The sequence below is a fragment of the Puntigrus tetrazona genome, unplaced genomic scaffold, assembly GCF_018831695.1.
Source record: "Puntigrus tetrazona isolate hp1 unplaced genomic scaffold, ASM1883169v1 S000000746, whole genome shotgun sequence".
Lineage (NCBI taxonomy): Eukaryota > Metazoa > Chordata > Actinopteri > Cypriniformes > Cyprinidae > Puntigrus > Puntigrus tetrazona.
The window spans coordinates 2,029,256-2,052,500 of NW_025048355.1; the positions used below are offsets into that span (position 1 = coordinate 2,029,256).

General features: G+C 39.3%; 1 protein-coding gene across 2 annotated transcripts in view; it reads right to left on the reverse strand.

Annotated features, from left to right (window-relative positions):
- Positions 1-224: 224 nt before the first annotated feature.
- The window catches only part of fhod3a (formin homology 2 domain containing 3a), a 45,609-nt gene continuing 22,588 nt past the window's right edge, over positions 225-23,245 (reverse strand). The window contains exons 5-29 of one of the 2 annotated variants that reach the window (XM_043233067.1): positions 22,803-22,908; positions 22,578-22,672; positions 22,387-22,498; positions 21,853-21,947; positions 19,249-19,392; positions 19,021-19,178; positions 18,820-18,852; positions 17,646-17,750; positions 16,384-16,644; positions 16,142-16,195; positions 15,296-15,430; positions 15,125-15,175; positions 14,106-14,296; positions 11,889-12,239; positions 10,350-11,200; positions 9,788-9,946; positions 9,237-9,419; positions 8,047-8,166; positions 7,801-7,962; positions 6,234-6,424; positions 5,713-5,917; positions 4,529-4,552; positions 3,720-3,918; positions 3,037-3,195; positions 225-2,156 (exon numbers count right to left, since the gene is read on the reverse strand). In XM_043233067.1, the coding sequence (XP_043089002.1) occupies positions 2,077-2,156; positions 3,037-3,195; positions 3,720-3,918; positions 4,529-4,552; positions 5,713-5,917; positions 6,234-6,424; positions 7,801-7,962; positions 8,047-8,166; positions 9,237-9,419; positions 9,788-9,946; positions 10,350-11,200; positions 11,889-12,239; positions 14,106-14,296; positions 15,125-15,175; positions 15,296-15,430; positions 16,142-16,195; positions 16,384-16,644; positions 17,646-17,750; positions 18,820-18,852; positions 19,021-19,178; positions 19,249-19,392; positions 21,853-21,947; positions 22,387-22,498; positions 22,578-22,672; positions 22,803-22,908 (4,224 nt within the window). In that variant the 3' untranslated portion in view covers positions 225-2,076. The remainder of the gene's footprint in view (positions 2,157-3,036; positions 3,196-3,719; positions 3,919-4,528; positions 4,553-5,712; positions 5,918-6,233; positions 6,425-7,800; positions 7,963-8,046; positions 8,167-9,236; positions 9,420-9,787; positions 9,947-10,349; positions 11,201-11,888; positions 12,240-14,105; positions 14,297-15,124; positions 15,176-15,295; positions 15,431-16,141; positions 16,196-16,383; positions 16,645-17,645; positions 17,751-18,819; positions 18,853-19,020; positions 19,179-19,248; positions 19,393-21,852; positions 21,948-22,386; positions 22,499-22,577; positions 22,673-22,802; positions 22,909-23,245) is intronic. The other variant, XM_043233068.1, reaches the window with a different exon arrangement.

Consider the following 23,245-nt stretch of genomic DNA (forward strand, 5'->3'; position numbering starts at 1 on the left):
TGTATACATATATACAATTAAAACAACATTTTAAAAAAGTTTTAAAAGTTTCAGAAACAAAAAAACAATAAAATTAGACAAACAATTAAAAAAATAAATAAAAAAATACTGAAAATAAATAAAGATAAATAAAAGATAAATAAAACAATACAACTAAATATGATCAAACGTAATCAGTTCATTTTTTCTGTGGATGCCAGAAAAACACAGATCCAGTCCAACACTTATTTCAGAAAGGGTTTTATTGCGGGGTGAGACGCATGCAGATCAACGTGAAAAATCTTACAGTACAAGGCCTTCAATTCTGCTAAATGAGTTCAGATTGTAAGCGCTGGAGAAACGAACCGAAGACCGCTGCTGTTTCTGTCAGCAGGTAAAAACAGACGAGTTCCTCGTTCTGAAATAAAAGGCAGGTAAAACCAAACAAAGCTCTGTTCAAACGCTGTCAACTAGTTCTGCTGCCGGGGAGAGAAAACGAACACTATCTACACAAAATACAAAAGAAAACAAAAGGGCATTAACATTTACAGTCTCGTTCGTCGTCAAAAATACTTTCACCATTTTGTACATTTAGAGTCTGATGTAGAGCTCATACAAATCTTATAAAGCCTCGTTTTCCCGTTTAATAATAATAATAATAATGATGTTAAGGTGCAATACGGCGGTTCTCGTGAAACTCTCCTGAGGATGAGGACAGATGGAAAACATAAGTGTCCCGAAGGCCTCTGGGTTTCTGCTAAAGAGCGAGTTACTGAAGTTCCTTCTGTGTCAAAGGCACACGGACATCTGCTAAAAGATGCTTCCAGAAACCAGAGGAGCGCTTAACCCTCTTAACCCTCGCAGCGCATTCAGAATCTCCTGTAGCTTTCATGTTCTGGACGAAGAAACGCTATTTTAAAGAGTCAAGCATACGTGTTTTTAACCCATGAATGCATGCTTTCAACGTTCCCATGTTATCACTGCGTTTAACCCTTTAGTGTTCGTTTACAAAACTGGGACATTCTTTGTCATTTCATATTGCATATGGACCAGACGAAAAATAATTGTGTTTTTTCAATATTATTGTAATATGTAATGCATATTATTGAAAATATAATTGCATGAAATTTCTGAAAATTACAATCTCTGAAATTAGCGGCATTAACCCCCTTGGAATGAACGGGATTGTATTCAATTTAATCTCGTAAACGTGTGAAAAAATTGATACGTTTATTTCTATCAAAACATAAACATTGCTCTGAGAATTTTTTGAATAGAAAAAATATGAATTTTACTTGAAATGAAAAATGCTCCGTTGTTCAAGCTACAGTAGTTCATGTTCATCAATAAAACTCAGTCGTGAAGTATCTGAGATATAGGCTTCAAACGTTTTACAAATGTTTTTGACACTAACAGAACCTCAGTGATTATTTTACAGGAGGTGTTTGACCCTAACGGTGCTCCATACAAACCCGGACACCAAACGCCTTGAACTTCGCAGAGTTTGGTTCCCGGACTAAAAACGATGCATTGTTTCTGACTGCTTTCTGAACTTCTTCCGGGTCGAAACGGAGCTGAATGCATTACGAGGGTTAAAGATGTAACACTGAACCACACAAACAGAGAAGAGCCTGTGCGCGTCTTAAAGGTGTCTTACTGTAGAGGAGCCACATTCAGGATTGTAGGATTTATAAAACACACATTTCCTCTCTGTTGAAAGTCGTCCTTTCGTATCGTTGGTTTCACAATAAATAATCAGTTTGTCTGATCTGACCGACGCAAACATAAAGTGAATGAAGTGACCGGACATTTCAAGCCACATTGCACCGCTCCATTATTAAAGTTATAAACAGAACGAAACGACGGTCAAACCCTGAGTTAGTGTTCAGTCGGGGTAAAACATCTTATTCTTACCTTTCATTGAACTAAACGGTTAAAGGGATTTTACACGATCACAGTGACGGCCTGCGGTTGGCTGGCGAGGGGGCGTGGCTTAACATCAAACACAGTGTGGAGGCGGAGCTTAGCTGTATATATGATTCTGCAGCCGTTTTTTCGGCGGCGTCTTGAGATAAGTTCTGCTGAAGGGACGTCTTCTTAGACCGGCATCTCTGACGTGTCCAATCCCAGCGCTTGAGCTTCTTCAGCCGTCAGGCCGCCCTTCAGAGTCCTCCTCACTGAGACACAATGTTAGGATTAGTCACGAGCGCAGGAACAGCGCTATCATTTCTCTTACGTGAAGGCTTCTGAATGATGAGCATGATCAAAAGTTCTTGACTGATATTGATCAAAGTGTCACAATAACTTAATAACTGTTAAATTAAAATAATGTTTATTATTGATTTATATTATATGATTATATTATTGATTTAATAGTTAACATTTACATTTTTAATTTCAGTGTATTATTTTGATCATATATATATATATATATATATATATATATATATATATATATATATATATATATATATATATATATGTGTTTATTCATTTTACTATTATTTTATATTTTTATATTTTATTTATGTTTTATTATTTTTTATTTAACGTATTATTTTCTGAAAATTACCTTTTATATTGTTATTAATATTTCAAGGTAACACACAAAAAAAATGGTAAAATTGTAAAATGTAAAAAAAATCAATAATTAAATTTAAAACTAATGAACGTTTGGTAAAATTAAATCACAAATCAATTCATATAAATAAATTATTTGAAAATAAATCAGAATATAACACTTTTTTTTATGATTGCATTCATTATACTTTAAGTATAAAGTATTTTTTATTTTAGTTATTTTTAGTTCTAATTATTTATTTTACGTTTCAACATTCGAAGCATTAGAATTTCCTTATAAAAATGGAAATATCTACCAAATTGCATATAAGTCTCCATATTTTCACTATATGTCATACCATAAGAGCCAGAAAAGCCTGATGGAACAAACAAGATTTCCTTTTCTAGTGTGTCTAAATCTTCATTAAATGGCTGCATTTGATAAAACTCCATTCTTCATTTCAATCGTGAAGAGAGAAGACCTGCAGCAGGACGTACGTGACTTGCGGTTGGCTCGAGAGCGGCGGCGTTCGCGGGGTTGCGCTCGTTCTCTGGGACTCTGAGTGGCTGATCGTACGATTCTCTCCATGATCTCGTCTGCAGCGTCGTCCGTCGCGCACTGAGACTCCTCGTTGGCTGCGGCCCATGCGGTGCGGCCTACAGAGAGACAGGATGTTATTACATCTTTAATACATTTTTGCGCTAATTACACTACAGACCCATCCGTTACACCTTGACCCACCCTTTAACCTACCCATACCACCTAACCTGTCCCTAACCCGTATCCCTGTGTTATCTTGACGCTAGCCAGTCAGCAGGGTTGGTTGCTTGGTAACAGGCCTGAAAGTGGATTGCCGAACTTGATGGTACAATTTAAGATTTACTAACTAGAAATTCATGAAATTTATGAAAAACCCTAATTTAACATATCATATCTTAAGTTAAGACCTCAGATAAGGAACCAGCCTTGAAATAGTTTTTCAGTAAGTTTATAGGACTATTTTGTGTGTGGGGTTCCTCAGGGTTCTGTTTTGGGACAAATTTTACTTTCCCTTTGATTATATGAACCCTTCAAATAATTTGGTGTGTGTTAGTGTGAGCACGTGAGCGACCGAGTGTGTGTCGCTGTATGACCTCTACTGGCAAACGTGTGTGTGTGTGTGTGTGTGTGTGTGTGAGACCTCTGCTGGCGCGTGTGCGTGTGCGCATCCTGAGGCCCGTAGCTCCGGTGCTGTCGCTGTCTGCTCTCTGCAGGCTGCTCTTCAGCACGGCCTTCATCTGCTCGTGTTCGGCGGCGTCTTCAGCGTGACACAGACTCTGAGGCTCCGCCTGCGGCCCGGCGGGAGGAACGCTGCTGCTGCTCACACACACACGACCCGCCTGCACACACACACCAAACCAAATTTAAACTTTGTATGATTTATTTAAACATTAGGTGTTTTATTTTGATCGCTTTTATTACAATATTTGTTTTCTAAATATTTTATCATTTAAGATTCCGATTGTTTATTTGAAGTAAAATTAGCATTTTTGTTCACTTAAAATAGAAATATCAAAATAAAACACCTAAAAAAAAGTGTATGAATCATAAAAAATAAATAATTAATATAAACAAATGACTTGAAAAATAAATGTTAAAATAAAAAAAGTGAAAATACAACTTCCAAAATAAAACACAAAAACTTTTTTTTAATTATGTGTTAGTGTTTACATTTTTTGTTTAAAATTTTCCAATATTTAAATTGTACTAAAATCTTTGTTTACTGTGAAATTAAACACGTACTAGAGTGTAAATAAAACATAATATCAAATTAAATAAATACTTAGCATGATCCTTAAATCCCTCAAAATTACACACACATGCATCAGACCACAGCTGAGCGCTTCCAGGTTAGAAACACACTGACGAGCCATTAGTGATGCTGACAGCTTTAACAAGTCATTAAAACGTGAACTGTTAATATCTGTCCGAACAAACACATCCTCATACCTCGCTGTCCTCTTCATCATCCGTCTGGGGTGAGAAACAGAGAAATCAACCGTCAACCGTCCGCAGTGATTGTCAAACGAGTCGATTTTTGGATATTTACTAATCTGGCCAAATCTATTCATATCTATATCTCCGCGCACATGACAAAATAATATATATATAGTCCCACCCACATTTGTAAATAATGACATCCCCAGCTGCACCCACATCACTAATGAAAATCTCTAGCCCGCCCACATCACAAAATAATCAACTGAACAATATCTACAGCCCCGCCCACATTTACTACTACAGTCCTAATCACATCTGTGAATAATAAATCCAGCTCCGCCCACATCACTAGTGAAAATCTCTAACCCCGCCCACATCACAAAATAATCACATCCCCAACCCCGTCCACATCACTAATGGAAATATCTAACCCCGCCCACATCACTAATGGAAACCTCTAGCCCCGCCCACATCACGTAATAATCACATCCACAACCCCGCCCACATCACTAATGGAAATCTCTAACCCCGCCCACATCACTAATGGAAACCTCTAGCCCCGCCCACACCACGTAATAATCACATCCACAACCCCGCCCACGTCACTAATGGAAACCTCTAGCCCCGCCCACATCACGTAATAATCACATCCACAACCCCGCCCACATCACTAATGGAAATCTCTAGCCGCGCCCACATCACAAAATAATCCCCCCCAATTTCTCAGACCTGCAGGGAATATTACAGCTACCAGGCATTAACAGTAAAAACATCTTCCTCTTTACTCGGTCGTATCAAGAGTATATTAAACAGTTTTTATCTGTTCTATTCTGAAAAGTAAAAGGGTGGGTTAGTGCAGGGTTTTGCCATTATAAAAATAAACAAGCAAGATAAATGATTTTCAAATAAAAACATTCAAAAAGAATGTTTATTAAACATTAATTAAAATTGTAAACATTTTCATAAATGCTATGAAATAAATAAATAAATACACACTAAAAATGCTAAAATATTAATATAATTAAAATAATGAAAAAAGAAATACTTGGAAAACAATTAAAATCATAAACATGTAAAATAAATCATTAAAAAAAACACACAATCACAAAAATCATTCCAATAAATAAAATAAATAATTAAAAACATCATAAAAAGTGTTTTTTTTTATTGGTTTGCAGGTGTGTGGATCTCACCTGTGTGTTGAGGTCTGTGATCATCTTTCCTCGGGTCTTGTTTCTCTCTCGGTGATCGGCACGCTTCTGTTTCTGCTGGAGGACGCGCTCACGAGTGGTACGATACTCCAGAGCGAACTCACTGATGAGTTTACTGAAGCGAGTCACGCTGATCTCACGAATGCTGTACGCCGGGTGACCCAGAAACAGCAGAAACGAGTGAAACCTGCCACACACACAGCACCATTCATATTACACCTGACGTCTGAAGTGTTTTTATAATATGGTCAAAAATCTGTATTGTTTAGAAGAATTTTCAGCAAGCGTTTTGTTTTCGATTATTTTTATTAATTATTTTAGTTTTTATACATTTTCATGATTTCAATTAATTAAAGAAGTTATTTTACATTTTATTTTTACAAAAACAAATGTAACCTGGTGTGGAAGCAAAAGAGTTAAAGCTACTCTTATAAAGATATCCCAGATTTCACCCAGAGCTTTACAGACCGCATGACCTCTGACCTTTGGCGATCATGCTTCACCTGTTCATGATCCTGCGGTGGACAGTTTTGAGGATGATGATTCTCTCTGCGCAGTCCTTCAGGAAGTCTGACATCTTCTGCTTCAGTGCTGGCTTCATCTCGTGCTTTGCGATGACTTTTAGGTGGTCCCATGATGCTTTGCAACGCCGCTCCATCTGAGTCAGCGTCTCCTGCAGCTGGTCGAAGTCCACCTGCAGACCGAGGACACACAAGACGTTACTTCTGCAGCAATCATCTAGCATTTTAATATTGTAGTTCAGTGGTTTTCAACCTGTGGGCCGCAACGGTATTGCAGGGGGGCCGCCAGTTATTATCAATAGAAATAATAATATTGCTAATGTACGTAAAAATGTGTAGTAATAATTAAATATCATAATTAATTAAAAATTAATGACCTATTATGCACATTTTCTGGTTATTCAACATTACCCGTTTATTCAATAAAGACAGTTAAAAGTCATGCTTCTGAGTACTCAGTTACTAACCCGACACAAATAACAGGTTCATTTAAATTTTTTTGCAGTTGGCCGCGGAAACATATGTGTTTGGTTGTGTGGGCTGTGAGTTAAAAAAGGTTGGGAACCACTGTTGTAGTTATTCATGTTGATTTCGTTTTTATTTTAATATAAAGTAATTATGTAAAAAAAGGCTTCTGTGTTTTACTTCATAGGAGCGCATGTTACTTTAGCGTAGCGTGTGTTACCAAAGAGGAGTGTGTGTTACTTTAGCGGAGCTTGAGTTACTTTAATAAAGTGTGTTACTTTAGAGGAGTGTGTGTTACTTTAGCGTAGTGTGTGTTAATTTAAAGTAGTGTGTGTTACTTTAGCGTAGCAGGTGTTACCTTAGAGGAGCATGTCTTACTTTAGCAGAACTTGTGTTACATTAAAGTAGTGTGTGTTACTTTAGCATAGTGTGTGTTACCTTAGTGGAGCTTGAGTTATTTTAACAAAGTGTGTTACTTTAGAGGAGTGTGTGTTACTTTAGCGGCATGTGTATTACCTTAGAGGAGTAATGTGTGTTACTTTAGCGTAACAGGTGTTACCTTAGAGGAGCATGTGTTACTTTAGCAGAGCTTGTATTACTTTAAAGTAGTGTGTGCTACTTTAGCGTAACAGGTGTTACCTTAGAGGAGCATGTGTTACTTTAAAATAGTGTGTGTTACTTTAGCAGAGCTTGAGTTACTTTAACAAAGTGTGTTACTTTAGAGCAGTGTGTGTTTCTTTAGCGGATCTTGTGTTACTTTTAGCATAGTGTGTGTTACTTTAGCAGAACTTATGTTGAAGTAGTGTGTGTTACTTTAGCATAGTGTGTGTTACTTTAGCAGAACTTATGTTGAAGTAGTGTGTGTTACTTTAGCAAAGCTTGAGTTACTTTAACAAAGTGTGTTACTTTAGCGGAGTGTGTATTACTTTAAAGTAGTGTGTGTTACTTTAGCGTAGCAGGTGTTACCTTAGAGTAGTGTGTGTTACTTTAGAGGAGTGCATGTTACTTTAGCAGAGATGGTATTACATTAACAAAGCATGTTACTTTAGAGGAATGTGTGTTACTGTAACAGAGCACATGTTACTTTAGCGGATCGTGTGACGGCGCCGATCTCTGAGTACAGGTCTGTGCCGTCGGGGAAGTTCTCCACCACGATGCTGCAGACGTGATGCAGGAGCGACTGCTTATGAACCGTGTCCTTCACCTCAGGAACCTTCTCCAGATATGTCAGATCGAAGCCTTTGGCCTGTGCAAACAGCATCATCATCAGTCAGATACATTAACAACACAATAATAAAGCATTTCAGTGTGTGTCGCGCCAAAGTCTTACGCTGGAGCCATTTAGGAAGTTCCCGATCTCCAGCAGAGTAGATAAGATGAAGCGAAGCGTTCTGTTCTTCTCCAGCTGATCCATGCCCTCCTTCAGGTCCTGTAGCGGCTCGGCCACTTCCTGTCAAACCGGAAACATGATTAGCACTTTCAATTACTTTGAATAGAACCAGGTTTGCCAACTCTCATGCAATTGGCGCGCTTTCAGGCTCTGCCTCACGCTGCCCATGTAAACCTGCTGCTTTTGTAATTTCGTAAGTTTTAATATGAATTTCAAGCAATAAATACAGAGAATAGTTGTGTTGTGACAGGCAAATTTTAAATGTAGTATATCAAAAATGAAAAACGAAATTAAAGTTCTAAAGTTGTCATCTATATTTTATATCTGATATTTATTTTTGATATCAAAGTTTTTTATGGTTTTTATTTTCATTTTAGTAAAGGATGTTGTGTTTGCTGTGTGTTTTGCATTTAATTTTTTTTAAATCCATTTCAGTTTCATTATTTTTGTTAAACTGAGAATGAAAATGAGCATTGCTGAAAGCTGAAATAATATTTTAACATATATATGAAGCAGATGAGTTATAGGACATGTTTTACACGCAGGTAAAGATCTGTGTCTTCAGGATCTGAGATGGAGGAGAAAACAAATGTGTTTCTGGTTATTGAGTCTTTTGTTTGCAGCACATGATGTTCCTCTCCATCGGGGCGACTGAAAACATCTCCTGCGTCAGAGAACGATAAAACACCACAACCCGAGGAATGCTGGAAATTTCACAGAGAGAGAGAGAGATGGGAATTTTCTGTGGTCTTTAAAAGCTTTCACCTCTGCAGGTAAAAAGAGTCTGTGGACGTGACATCAGTCTAACATCAGTACTAATGTAAGTGTCTGAAGCCTGAAATGATCATCCTACAAATATTTTAAACTTTGTATTCATCAGTGAATCCTGTATCCCGGTTTTCACAAAAATATTGAGTGTCTTCAACATTGTTAGTAAATGTTTTTTGAGCAGCAAATCAGCATATATTAGAATCATTTCTGAAAGTCTCAAATAATGATGCTAAAAATACAGCTTTGATCATAGAAATAAATTACATTCAAACAGATGTTCACCAAGAAAGCAGCTATTTAAAACTAATAATATGTCCCTGTTTTACTGTGTTCTGATCAAGTAAATGAGACTCGCTCACCTTCTCGGTGGCTTCATAGTCGAGTTTGAAAGCCCAGAGCTGCAGACGCGCCGAGAGCTCACTGATGGCGGACAGAGTCAGCAGGAACTGCTCTGCGCTCCCCAGCGGAATGTCGGGATTCGCCAGCTGAGCTTCCTGGATCTTCTGCGTCTCTTCCTCAGTGGGAATCATCGTCAGGATTTTCTACAGCATGAGAGAGGGACGAGGCAAAACTGTAACACTCGAAAATGGCGAACTGTAACATTCCAAGATGACAAACATGTAACATTAGCACGATGCGTAATGTTAGGCAAAATGTAACATTTTAAAATGTCAAAATGTAACATGCTGGAATGGCAAATTGTAACATTTTATGGCAAAATGACATTCAACGTTCTAAATTTAAATGATGAAATAGTGAAATGTTACATTCTAAAATGTCAATCTGTAACATTCTAAAATGGCACATTGTAACTTTCAATGGGTTGGGGTTAAGGTAAATGTAACAATGTAACAATGTAACAATGTAACATTCTAAAATGGCGAAATGTAACATGTATGCTTCTCTGCACCTCAATGCCCTCTTTGTTGAGCGCATACTCGTCAAAGTTCAGTATGGCGGTCTTAATAGTACGCGGCGGGGGGAGAACCGTCAGGCCGATGTTGATGGAGTTGCTGCGCTTGGAGTCCAGAATGATAATCTCCTGCCGCTTCCCATCTGCTGCCGTTTTCTGTTCGACACACAAATACAATCATCAGTGCAAAAAATGCATTCATTTTACTGAGCAATTAATTAATGAACGAATTCAGTCCGTATATATACGTTTTGAGGAATGCACTAATAATCATGAGCACCACCCAAAAAACGTATCAATTCATTCTTTCTTTTTTTTAAAGGGGTTATATGCTGAGTTTTCAAGGTTTCCTTTCTCTCTGGAGTGTTAAAGCTGTTAGTGCATAGATAGTCTCAAAACCAGAGATATTCTTCATAAAAGTTATGACCCCCCTAAAACACCTTGTTTAAACACACACATTGTTCTTCTTTAGCATCCTCATATGACTCCTTTACATTCACTAAAGCATCACTAATTTGTTTTTGTGCAATCAAATTGATTGCACTGTGATTCTGCTCACCTTAGTCACGGGCATCTCCTTGGATTTGCTCTCAAACAGGTGTTCAAGTTTAGCCGTGTCAAGTTTGACAGGTTCAAGTCTGGACCAGAGCGACTCTTGGCTGCGTTTGTGGTTGCGGTAGATCCAGTCGGCGGGCCGGACTTCACTCCAGAACAAGCGGATGGTCTTCTTCCTCTTCTGGAAGAGCGGCGCTTGCTCCGCCTGCTGCTGAGGAGGGGGCGGAGCCTGGCTGGAGAAGCAGGGAGGGGGCGGAGGCACGCGGATGCTGAATATGGGAGGGGCGGAGGACAACCGAACATGGGGCGGGGGCGGGAGGTTGAAGGGACAGGGTGGTGGTGGAGGGGGCGGAGCCAGCAGATCGCCAGAGCTGTATAAACTCCCAGAGTCCAGGACGTCCTGGTCATCCTCGTCTCCCAGATCGGTAAAGTCGATATCGCCGATGCGCAGATCCCGAGGACTCGCCATCAGCTGGTCCCAGATGCAGTCCGACTCCTTCTTCGGAGGTGGAGGAGGAGGAGGAGGAGGAGGTTCCTGTGTTTCTATTGGTGGAGAGGTGAGGCCCTTCACGATGTCTCCGAAGCGCTCGGCGAATGCTCGCACGTTGCTCTGGTTCGTGACTTTCTTGTCTTCGTCCCCAGCATCGTTTTCTTCCCGAGGCGTGGCGTCCTGCGACAGATCCTCAGCCTTCTCTTTTGCGTCTCGCTCTTTGTCCTCGGCCAGCTCGTCTTCGTCCTCGTCTTCCTCCGAGGGTTTCTTGCTGTGCGAGTAGAGCATGTCCAGCATGAAGAGCTTGCTGTCGAGGATCTTGTTTCGTTGTTCATTCACGTCTCTGACACTCTCAGACCACTGACCTGCAGAGAACACACAGACAGAAAAACATTCAGGCCAACTTATTATTAGAATTTAGCATTTAATATTTATTTTTAATATATTTTTAATTAATTAATTTATGTGTGTGTATATATATATATATATATATATATATATATATATATATATATATATATATATATATATATATATTGTATTCTTATTTTAGCTTTACATTTTAGTTCAGTTTTAAACATTATAGTACTATATGTTACACTTCTAAATAAATCAGTTTATAATATTTTATTTTAACATTTCAGACTTTGTATGTTAATTTGACATTATTTATAGAAGGTATAATAGATAATATAATTAACTCGTAATAAATTAAATAATCAATTAACATTAGGTACAGTGCATGTGCATGTATATTATGTACAATAATACATTTAATATTAATTGTTTTACATTTTACCGTAATATGTTAATGTTTAAGATTTTATTGTGCATTTGTATTTTTCTTCTTTTTATCTTGTAATATATATATATATATATATATATACACACACATTTAAGTATTTTATTATATTAATACTATTTAATACTTACTTGTTTTACCGACTTTATTTGTAAGCAAATTTACCTTATTTACAGTTAAAGCACTAACTGTTTTTATAGATATGGTATGGGCATATATGCATAACATCATCTAGTAATCATTATTCCCACCTGTCTCCGCTCCGCCTGCAGTGAGCCGATCTTCCCTTTCTAGTGTGCTGCTGGCTGAGGATATACTGGAGGCCGAGCAGTTATCCTTCTCGTTCACTTCTTCATTCTGTCGTTCTTTATCACTCAAGATCCCGCTGTCCTCCGCTTCTCCATCTGGCGCTTCCCGCTCAGACCCTTCCTCTTCCGGCCTCTCCTCGGCTCCGCCCACTTCCTGTTCGGCGCTTATCTCCTCCACTTCCACTTCCTCTTCCACTTCCTCTTCCTCTTCCTCTTCCTCTTCCTCTCTGGGTTCTACGCCCTTCTCCTCTGGTTCTAGACTGGCCTCGGCGTCTGGTTCTAGATCATTGGTGTCTGTGCACAATATTTTTGTGGAAACTGTGATTCATTGTATTTTTCAGGATTCACAGACGAACAGAACGTTCAAAAGATCAGCGTTTCTTTGAAATAGAACTCTTTTGTAACATTATAAATATCTGCATTATTTTTAAAACTCTGACTTACGTAGAATGATTCCTGAAAGGCTGGAGTATAGATTCTCTATAGATTCACACAACTGACAGCTGTCTTAAATTGTAATAATATTTCACAGTTTGCATTGCATTTGTAATGAAATAAACACAGCCTCGGTGAGCAGAAGAGAGCCGTACATAGTGTGTGTAGTGTGCTTGTAATCATGTGACTTCCTGCGTGGTCCTGCACTAATAAAGTCCCTCAGAAGACGGGCTCTGTAAGGGCCCTCTGTGGCCCCGACTGCAGGCCCCTCGTGGATATGAACAGGAAACACACCTGTTTGTGTCAGCACTCCACCAAACACACACACACACACTTCCTCTGAGAAATAACACACAGCCTGTTCAAGAGTGAGTGTGTGTGTGTGTGTGTGTGTGTTAGGTGATGGAGAGGTTATAGTATCAGCGCTCATGACTGAGTCCTCTTAATCAGTTAAATAAAGACACACCAGCTTCAGAACAGCTGTCTTTACTTTACTTTTTCCTCACAAAAGATTTAAAACTATGATGACATATCATATCGCTATATCTACAGTTATGTTTATAATGTGTTTATATATTTGTGCTTTGATGCAACCTGTGTTGTTAAAAGCGCTATATAAATAAAAATGATTGATTGATTGATTGATATTTTAAGTATTGCAGATATTTTTATATATTACAGGTATGTATTATATATTACACGCAAACACATTTTTTTTTTTGATTTGTAATATTTATATATTTTTAATAATTAATAATATATCCATATTTAAATATATTTTTATTTACTTTTATATTTTAAATGTAATATTTCATTTTAATTTAGTATTTTAATTAGCGTGAACATTTTACTCACATAGAACATTAATTTATATATTATATATATATATATATATATATATATATATATATATATATATATACACACACACACAACTGTAAAGTCAGTAAAGTCAAAAAAGAAACATAAAATACAAACTATAAACTATAACATTAAGTAAATATTTTTGGAGTATTTATATACAAATACACATACACACACATATAGGCTTTCACCACTAAAAAGTTAATAAAGTAATAAATATATATATATAATTTGTTATAACCCCTACACGAATCACACGCGGCACATGTTTAAATCATTGCATGTTGAACATGTGCAAAATTCATGATTCTGTGAAACACATCAGTAGCTGTGGGACATTTCAACATGATAAACATCCATGACAGCCTAAAAAACAATCATCTCTGTCCACACACACACACACACACAACCTGCTTCGTCTGACTCCTTCTGTGATTATAACTACACAGACGCGTCTAGTTTTGTGTTTTCTCTGAAATGCTGTTATATGATAATGCATTCAGTGATTAGAACGTGTCTCAGCCGCTCAGATAGATTTACAGCAATAACCAACAACACACTACGAGTCAGAATTATACTTTTTCCTTGCGTGCCAAGAATCAGTAGGATATTAAGTAAAGATCATGTTCCATGAAGATATTCTGTACGTTAACTTTCCGTTCCAAACTTCATCTTTGATTAGTAATATGCATTGGTAAGAACTTCATTTGAGCGACTTTAAAGGTGACTTTCTCAATATTTAGATTTTTTTGCTCCCTCAGATTCCAGCTTTTCTAACAGTTCAGACAAATATCGTCCGATGAGCATGTGTTTGTCTTTCTTATGACTGTTTTTGTGGTCGAGGGTGTCAGGTGGGTTTACCTGGTTCAGAGGGCGGGTACGAGGTGATGGGCGTGTCCTGGTCGTCCTGTGACGTCACAGAGGAGGGCGTGGCACTGCGGGATGACTGACAGGTGTCCGTCGGGCTCAGAGCGAGGCTGAGACCTCGAGGCGCCGAACGCGTCCGCTCTCGCTCGAACTCTTCGTCCGCCAGCCGCTCGGCCGTCTTAAACCTGACACACGTTCATCAAACACAGTCAAACCCGTCTGCTCCGCTTCTCCTCGCGCTCTTCAACACACTCTCAGAGCTCTCCGAGCGCGCGGAAGAGAGAGAGAGAGTTTGGATTCGAGGAGAAGTGAGTTAAAAAAGGCTGAGGAGGGAAAATAAGACTAAACCTGTTCAAGATGTGACATCACACACACACACACACACTATAACACACACAGCAGAGCAGTCTGACACATTAACACAAATCTACTAAAATAAAATAACTCAAATACTTAATGCTAATTAGTTCATGTGAAGAAGATCTAAGAAAGTCACAAAAATTCACACAATATAAAAGGACACACTGAGAAATAGATAGATATGTAAGAAAGCTTTTTCTTGTAGTAATGTATTTTTATATTTAGCACGGATTGACAGTGTGCGGCATAATTATTTTTTATAATATATAGGCATAAAATGTTCTTAAATATATACATTCTTGTGTATGTATATAATAAATACACACAGTACACAGTGCATGTATTATTGCAATATATATGTAATAAAAACATGTATTTTGAATGCTATTTATATATATATATATATATATATATATATATATATATATATATATATATATATATATATATATATATATTTTTTTTTATTGTACTTCCAATTAATTTCAACCAAACAGGGTTGTTCTGATTAGATTAAAAATTATTAAATTATTAAATTGTAAAACACGATTAAAAAAAAAAAAAAAATTTATATATATATGTAGGTTATTAGTTGCTATTGGGTTCTACATGAAGTTTACTGACTAACATGACTAGTCAGTGAATAAACTCACCTCTCCTCTCGAGCGTGTCTGGCCTCCTCCATGTTGGACACATAGTCCCGACTGCACACACACACACACACACACACACACACACACACACACACACAGACAGACAGCAGGGTGAGATCAGGTATTCTGTATGATGATGTGTGTGTGTGTGTGTGTGTGTGTGTGCCGCACCTGTGTCGGTTGCGCTCCTCTCTCTCGATGCGCTGCAGGCGTTCCTCTCGCTCCAGACGTCGTCTCTCTCTCTCCGCCGCCAGAGACTCCTGATGCTGACGATACGACGACGACAGCAGTCCTCCCAGAGCCGGCCTAAACACAGCATCTCCATCAGAGACTGATATTTCAATCATTTAACAACAGATGTATATCAAATGTTCACGCTCACTTGACACAAAGCGTACATGATCAAAATTGATATAAAGGAATAGTTCACCTAGAAATATATCATTTATTCACCCTTGAGTAGTTCCAAACCTGTATAACATTTTGGGTCACCATCGACTCCCATGGTATTTGTTTTCCTACTATGGAAGTCAATGGTGACCAAAACAGCCTGCTTACAAACTTTCTTCAAAATGTCTTTCTTTGTGAACAAAGAAATTCAGAAAGGTTTGGAACTACTCCAGGCTGAGTATACACACACACACACACACACACACACACACACATATATATATATATATATATATATATATATATATATATATATATATATATATATTTTATTATTATTATTATTATTATTTATAAAAATATAATAAATAACATACAAGTATGTAAATAAAACATTAAACCACTGATAATGTTAAATAATAAAATTATTACAATAAAATATAACATAGGTAAATAATACTAGTAATACAATAATAATAATAGTCTGTAAATAATATGAAGTTATAATATAATTGGCACAGTTGTTGAACTAAACTGAATAAACACTATGTAGTTTCCTGTAGAGCTGCATAGAGCTGAAACTGATGAACATTGACTCATTGAATCAGGGTGTAACGCGGGGCTCACCGCTCATTGTGTTGTTTGGCTGCTGCGGGTGGAGAACTGACAGCAGAGGAGGACCTGAAAGAAACCACACACAGTCAGAGGGAGAGTTCGTGAAGATTCGAACGTTCGAGCGTTGAGTGAAGCTTCAGCATCGAGCATAACGTGACTCATTCAGACGGGGAGAACAGAAGCGAATCAGTGAGGAGTGAATCATCCGCCGGAGACACGCGTGAGCAGGTGCATCATGGGATACCAGCGTCTACCTGCTGCTCTTCTGATCCTCCTGCTCCTCCAGATCGTAGGAGAACAGGAAGAAGGGCGAGTGGGGGAGGTACGGCAGGTGGGCGGAGCCTCGCAGCAGAGGGCTGATCTCATTGGTCGGCGGAACGCTGACGGACGACCGGCGCTGAGCCAGCAGATTGGCCAGGAGCGACGGCTGGGCGGAGTCGGGAGGGGGCGGGGCCTCCAGGGTTTTCCTTGGCCCCGCCTCCTCAGGTGTGAGTTTGCTGCTGAGCTCTGATGTGCTGAAGAACGGCATCACGGGTAAAATAAAAGAGGGACTTGTGTTTGTGTTTTATCGTATGCGCCTGGAAACGCTTTTAAAACACTCTCTGAACACAGCCATAACTTCTGATCAAAACATACTGATTATACTGAATATAACAACACAAAAAATAATACTTAATAACATGTATGTACAAAACACATCTAATAATAATATATAACAATATATATATATGCAAATGAAACAATACTGATTATATATACTATACAATAATGTATTAAATAATAACATATAACAACACTTACATTTTTACATTTCAATTTATATATAATCTGATTAATAAGTAATTAAAATACATCATTAATAGATAATATATTGAGGAATAATGTAACATAAATATAGATTTTATAATATAATAATATATTATTATTATAAAATAGAAGTATGTAAATAAAAATAACTTAATAAATAATAATAATATAAAAACAATTATAAAATAATAAATAATAATAAAATTATATATGTATGTATTTATGCATGTGTGTATATATATATATATATATATATATATATATATATATATATATATACTAAAATACTGGAAATATGTATAATACTTAAAAATAAATGTATGTGAATTATTAATAGCAAAGTTAACAAAAATAACAATATAGTATGATATATAATAGATGTAAATATATATAATAAAATACAAGGGAATAAATATATGTCCAGAATAGAATAGGATAGAATAGAAATTGTTTAGCTTGTTAGCACAAACTAACTAAAAACACAAGCGTGAACTTGAGCATAGGGGGCTAAATCATTTAAAAGACATAAATCACAAAAGTGATGAGGGATTTGTAATTAGTGGTTAAGGCCTCTTTATTTGGGAAGTGTGGGAAAAATTCCTCATCTAACTCTTCCTCAGCAGAGGTCAAAGGTCAAACTGTGAATCTGACGGAGCACAAGACGTCTGTGACTGTGACTCAAGAAGCAGCACTCTCTGCACTAAAATACCTGACCATACTGAGACTAGAGGGGTTCATTTCCCCCTCATCATCATCATCATCATCATCATCATCATCCGACTCAGTGACAGGAGCTTCCTCCTCATCCTCCTCTCTGCAGAGAAACCACAGACAGCAGCAGCACAGAACCACACCAGTGTGACCTTCATCATCATCATCATCATCATCAGTCGATCAGTCCAGCTCGTGAGCAAACACACACACACACACACACACACACACACGTGAATGAGTCTGTAATCCATCACATTGATTACTTTAAACAAAGTAAACCTAAAACCAAATCAATGTATATATAAAAACACAATTTGAGAAAATATGTTTATAAATTAAGTACAATTTATGTGAATATAAATATATACATGCAAAGCGTAATAATGTATGGGTGTGTATTTATATATGCATAATAAATACACACAGTACACGTTTATTTTGGATGCAATTAATTGTGATGAATCGCTTGACCGCACTATAAATTAACTATAATTAGTGGCTCTATAAATATATATATTTATATATAAAACTAACTAAAAAGAAAATAAATAATAAAAACACTACAAAATACTAAATATCTACCATTAAATATCTGATAATAAAACGATTACTAAAATTAATCTGAAAAGGACAAAAAAATCTAAAATAAAAATCAAGTAAAATTGAAAAGTAAAAAACTAAATCAATGAAAATCAAATAAAAAACAATAAAATGTAAAATAAAAACAGAAACTTAAAATTAAAATTTAAAACTACCAGTGCTGTCTAATGATAAATTTAGATTAATTGCATCTAAAATAAAAGTTTTTGTTTACATAGTATGTGTGTGTGTACTGTGTCTATTTATTATTCATATATAAATACAGGAAAACATGTTGTTTATGTACATAATATATTAAACAGTTATAAATACACATAATTATTTTTAAAATACATACTTTATGTGTGTGTTTATATATACATAATATAAATATAAACACACAAATATAAACAAAAATTATATTTTAGCACTAAAAACTACACATTTAACTAAAATTAAAACAGTGTGATGCTGCTGATCAGGACTGTTTAGTTAGTGATGATAAACACACCTCATCACAGCCAACATCACACACACACACACACACACACACACTAACATTAAAGCTGTCTGACAGCATGAGGACTTACATCACCGGGAGACATTCATTCATCACACGATCTCTGGAGAAAATCCCACAATACTTCATTCAGTCTGTGCTCTAAACCCTCTTCAACTGCACTGCTGTCTACTGAGAGCTGCCTTCTGAGTCAACACCTGAAGACCATCCACATCTACAACCTACGAATCTTCATTTTAATGAGACTGAACTGTTTTTAACTGGGTCTCACCTGTCGTTGGGCTCCTGTCCTGTGCGGTGTGGGGAGGCGTGGCTTGGCTTGGCCAATGAATGTCTGCGGCTACGGCGCCTCTTTAAGCCCCGCCCCTCGGTCCCGCCCACACTGGAGCGGCGTCTATCTTCATCACCGTCCTCGTGTCCCAGAGCAGCCTGAGGAAGAGAGAGTGGATCAGAACCAGACACCGGACCAGACTTCAGTCGTCTTCAGAGCGTGTCAGACCTCGTAGACGCCGAGCTGCTCCAGAAGATCCAGATCCGTGCCCTTCCTGCCCAGATAACGCCCGCACACGCTCTCCATGCCCTGCTCCTCCAGAACATCCACCAGATCATAGAACGAGTCCTGATCGGGCAGAGCCGCCAGCGTCTGACAGAGAGACAGAGACAGAGACAGAGACAGAGAGAGAGAGAGAGAGAGAGAGAGAGAGAGAGAGAGAGAGAGAGAGAGAGAGAGAGAGAGAGAGAGAGAGAGAGAGACAGAGAGAGAGACAGAGAGAGAGAGAGAGAGACAGAGAGAGAGAGAGAGAGAGAGACAGAGATAGAGAGAGAGAGAGAGAGAGAGAGAGAGAGAGAGAGAGAGAGAGAGAGAGAGAGAGAGAGAGACAGAGAGAGAGAGAGAGAGAGAGAGAGAGAGAGAGAGAGACAGAGAGAGAGACAGAGAGAGAGAGAGAGACAGAGAGAGAGAGAGACAGGAAAATAAGTAAATGTTGACCTTGTGGGACATTTTTTAGGTCTGTAGGAGTAGAAGAGTACAACTCGGTTATGTATATAACACTCGTTCCCTGATGGAGGGAAAGGAAACGTTATGTCGTGACGACAGACTGGGGTCTTGCTTTGAGCCCTTATTAGCTCTGATAAGAGAAAACGCCAATGAAATTTGGCAAGTGGTTAACTAATCCTGAGCCCCTCCCTGTCACGCGGGTCTAAATAGGCTACAGGTGTAACCACTCATTAGATTTGCTGAAGAGCCGAAATCGAGTCTCAGCTCTGAGCTCTTCTTCCTAGAAGAACGTTACGGAGACCACATTGTGACCAAGGGGGGAGTGACATAGTAACTAGTAAGTACTGACCCCAGAAGGGGGCAGTAAGCATACGACTTATCTCTGTGGCAGGTCCTATCCAAGGACGGAGAGGAACAACTGGCACCAGAGACAGACAGAGGACTCACAAGAAAGGTTCACAAGAGGGAACCTAGCCGTGGAAAATACACATATAGAATCTCTGTGGAGAATCAGCTATATGGAGCACCTAGCCCAGTACAGGGGATGACCGGAATCGGGCAAGCGGCGCCGATACTGGGCCTGGCGTCAGACTACTCCGCCCAGTCTGACAGCCGGGTGTGTTAGAGGAAGTCCTACCAAGGTTTGCCATCCGAGTAGAATGCGCTCTCACTCCTAGGGGGCACGGTTCACCCAGTGCATGGTAAGCCAGGGTGATGGCATCCACTATCCAGTGGGCCAACCTCTGTTTGGAGACAGCCTTCCCTTTCTGCTGACCCCCATGGCAGACAAAAAGCTGCTCAGAGCTTCTAAAGCTCCGGGTGCAGTCCATGTATATGCTCCGACGGGACACAGCAACGCCAAGGTTGGATCTGCCTCCTCCGTGGGCAGTGCTTGCAGGTTCACCACCTGATCGTGAAAAGGTGTGGTAGGAACCTTGGGCATGTATCCAGGCCGGGGTCTCAGGACTACATGAGAGCAGGCCGGCCCGAACACAAGACACTTTTAGGGTGGAGGGTGACAGCTTGCGCGACAACCCTTCTTGCAGGAAGGAAAGCACTACTTCAGTCGTGCAATTCCCTGGGGTCTTTTCCTTGAGAAGAACACCAGTTTGCGGACAGACTCCACTTCAGGGCGTAGACTTGCCTCGTAGAGGGAGCTCTAGCCTGAATAAGCTCATGGTAAATCACCTAAGTCTGCCGCGTCCCATCCAGGAGCACAACCTTCGTGAAGACGGTGCACTGCTGAGACGGAGAGACCGAAGGGGAGGACTTTGTACTGCCATGCTCAACCTTCAAACGCGAACCGCAGAAACCGTCTGTGGCGTGGAAAAATGGAGACATGAAAAGTCCTCAACAGCGTCGCCGAATAACCCAGCCTGGGAAATGGGAGCATCCAAGAAGCGAATCTTATCAGCACTGCGCATCTCAGCTAGGTTGAGCCATAGATGGAGCTCTTAGGCCACCAAAGCGGACATCACCTTCCCGAGGGACCGCGCCGTGACCTTCGTCGCTCATAGAGCGAATGCGGTCGCCGTGCACAGCTCCTGCATCAACCTCAGGCCACCCTCACGCAGCTCTTTCAATGCCTTGGCCTGGTGAACCTGCAGGATTGCCATGGCATGCAGGGCAGAGGTGGCTTGGCCTGCAGCGTTATAGGCCTTAGCAGCAAGAGCTGCCGTGGTCCTACAGGCTTTGAATGGGAGCCTGGGACGATTCCTCCAGGCGGCAGCATTTTGCGGGCACAAATGCACCACAACCGCTCTCTCCCCCGGGGGATTATCCCCATAACCCCTTGCCGCCCCGCCATCGAGGATGGTGAAGACAGAGGAAAAAGGAGCCATCCATGACTTCGTCAACTCCTCATGCACCTCCGGGAAGAAAGGCACTGGGGTGGGCAGCGATTTACTATCATGTACTCATCACAGTGTGGACACCTCCAGCCCGATACTCACGGCGGCCCGGGCAAGCAGGGCTTACAGCTCTGGATCAGACTCGGAGGAAGCTGCAGCTCCCGAAGGCCACGGCTCCTCATCATCATCCTCAAAATAACTAGTGACTGACAGACAGGGATCATGGAAACACAACGTGCATGTGTGTGTGTCTCACCTTATTAATAAGAGTCATCACATAGACCAGCAGCTCTGTGTCCACACCGTCTTTTTCTGCTAAAATCTCCATGGCGTTTGACCACTGCTTACAGCCTGACCATCACACACACACACACACACACACACACACACACAAACCTTTAGTAGAATCATTTGAAACTCATGACTTACCAAACAAATTAATAATGAATTAATAATGAATGAAAGTGTGTGTGTGAGCAAGTGTATTGTGTGTGAGTAAGTGTGTGTGTGTGTGTATGCATTAGTGTGTGTGTGCGTGAGTGTGGGTTGTGAGTGTGTTTGTTGTTTTTTTTTGTTTTTTTTCTTTCAGTTAACATGACTTTAATGTAAAGAAAGTGTTTATGTTTTTTATGACTACACAATTTACTTGCTTTGTTAAAAGCCGATTTTGGTTAATAGTTTACATTGGATTTAGTATGTAGTGTGTGTGTGTGTGTGTGTGTGTGTGTGTGTGTGTGTGTGTGTGTGTGTGTGTGTGTGTGTGTGTGTGTGTGTGTGTGTGTGTGTGTACCTCTCGTAGAGTCGACGGTGTTGATGGCCTGGATGAGCAGCGGAGCGTTGGACTCTGAATACTCCACAAACACCAGCAGCAGCTTCAGAGATGTCTTGACCACAAGACGAAACTGAACACACACACACAGATCAGATCTCACCCTCGCTCTGATCATCACACACACACACACTGATCAAGTGGCGCGTCACCTTTGAGCCAATGAGCAGGTAGAGCCACTGGATGGTCTCGGTGTGACCTATGACCCCGTTCATCCCGTCCACATACAGCATGATCTGACCCAGAGCTGCAGCATGAACCATAACAGAACATTATCACACAATATTAAAGGTTATTAAAAACAGCACGCAGTAACAATGAAAACCAAAAGGTGTCACTGTCGTATAACTTTCATAAGTTTGAAGACTCAAACAAACCTCTGAGGATGTAGTTCTGGTAGTTCTGATCCGCTTCAGCACCGACCTTAATTAAACACGTCAGACCTTCAGCCATAACGAACTCATGAACCAGGTCCTTATCGTCCTGCACACACACACACACACACACACACACACACACACACACACACACACACACACACACACACACACACACACACACACACACACACAGTTGTTTTAATAATAACAGAACAGCAACAAAAACACATACCAAAGTAAATAAAACTGAAACAGGTTTATTTTTTTAATTTAAAAATGAGTAACAGACCGCAAAGCAGGGTTCATCTTTACCTAAAATAAAAATGATAACTTGAAACAACTTGAAATATTTCTCACTTTCATTTAGTTTAACTAAACAAAAACAAATAACAAATATGAAACCTCAACAAAACATTAACTAAAACTGAAAAATTAAAAAA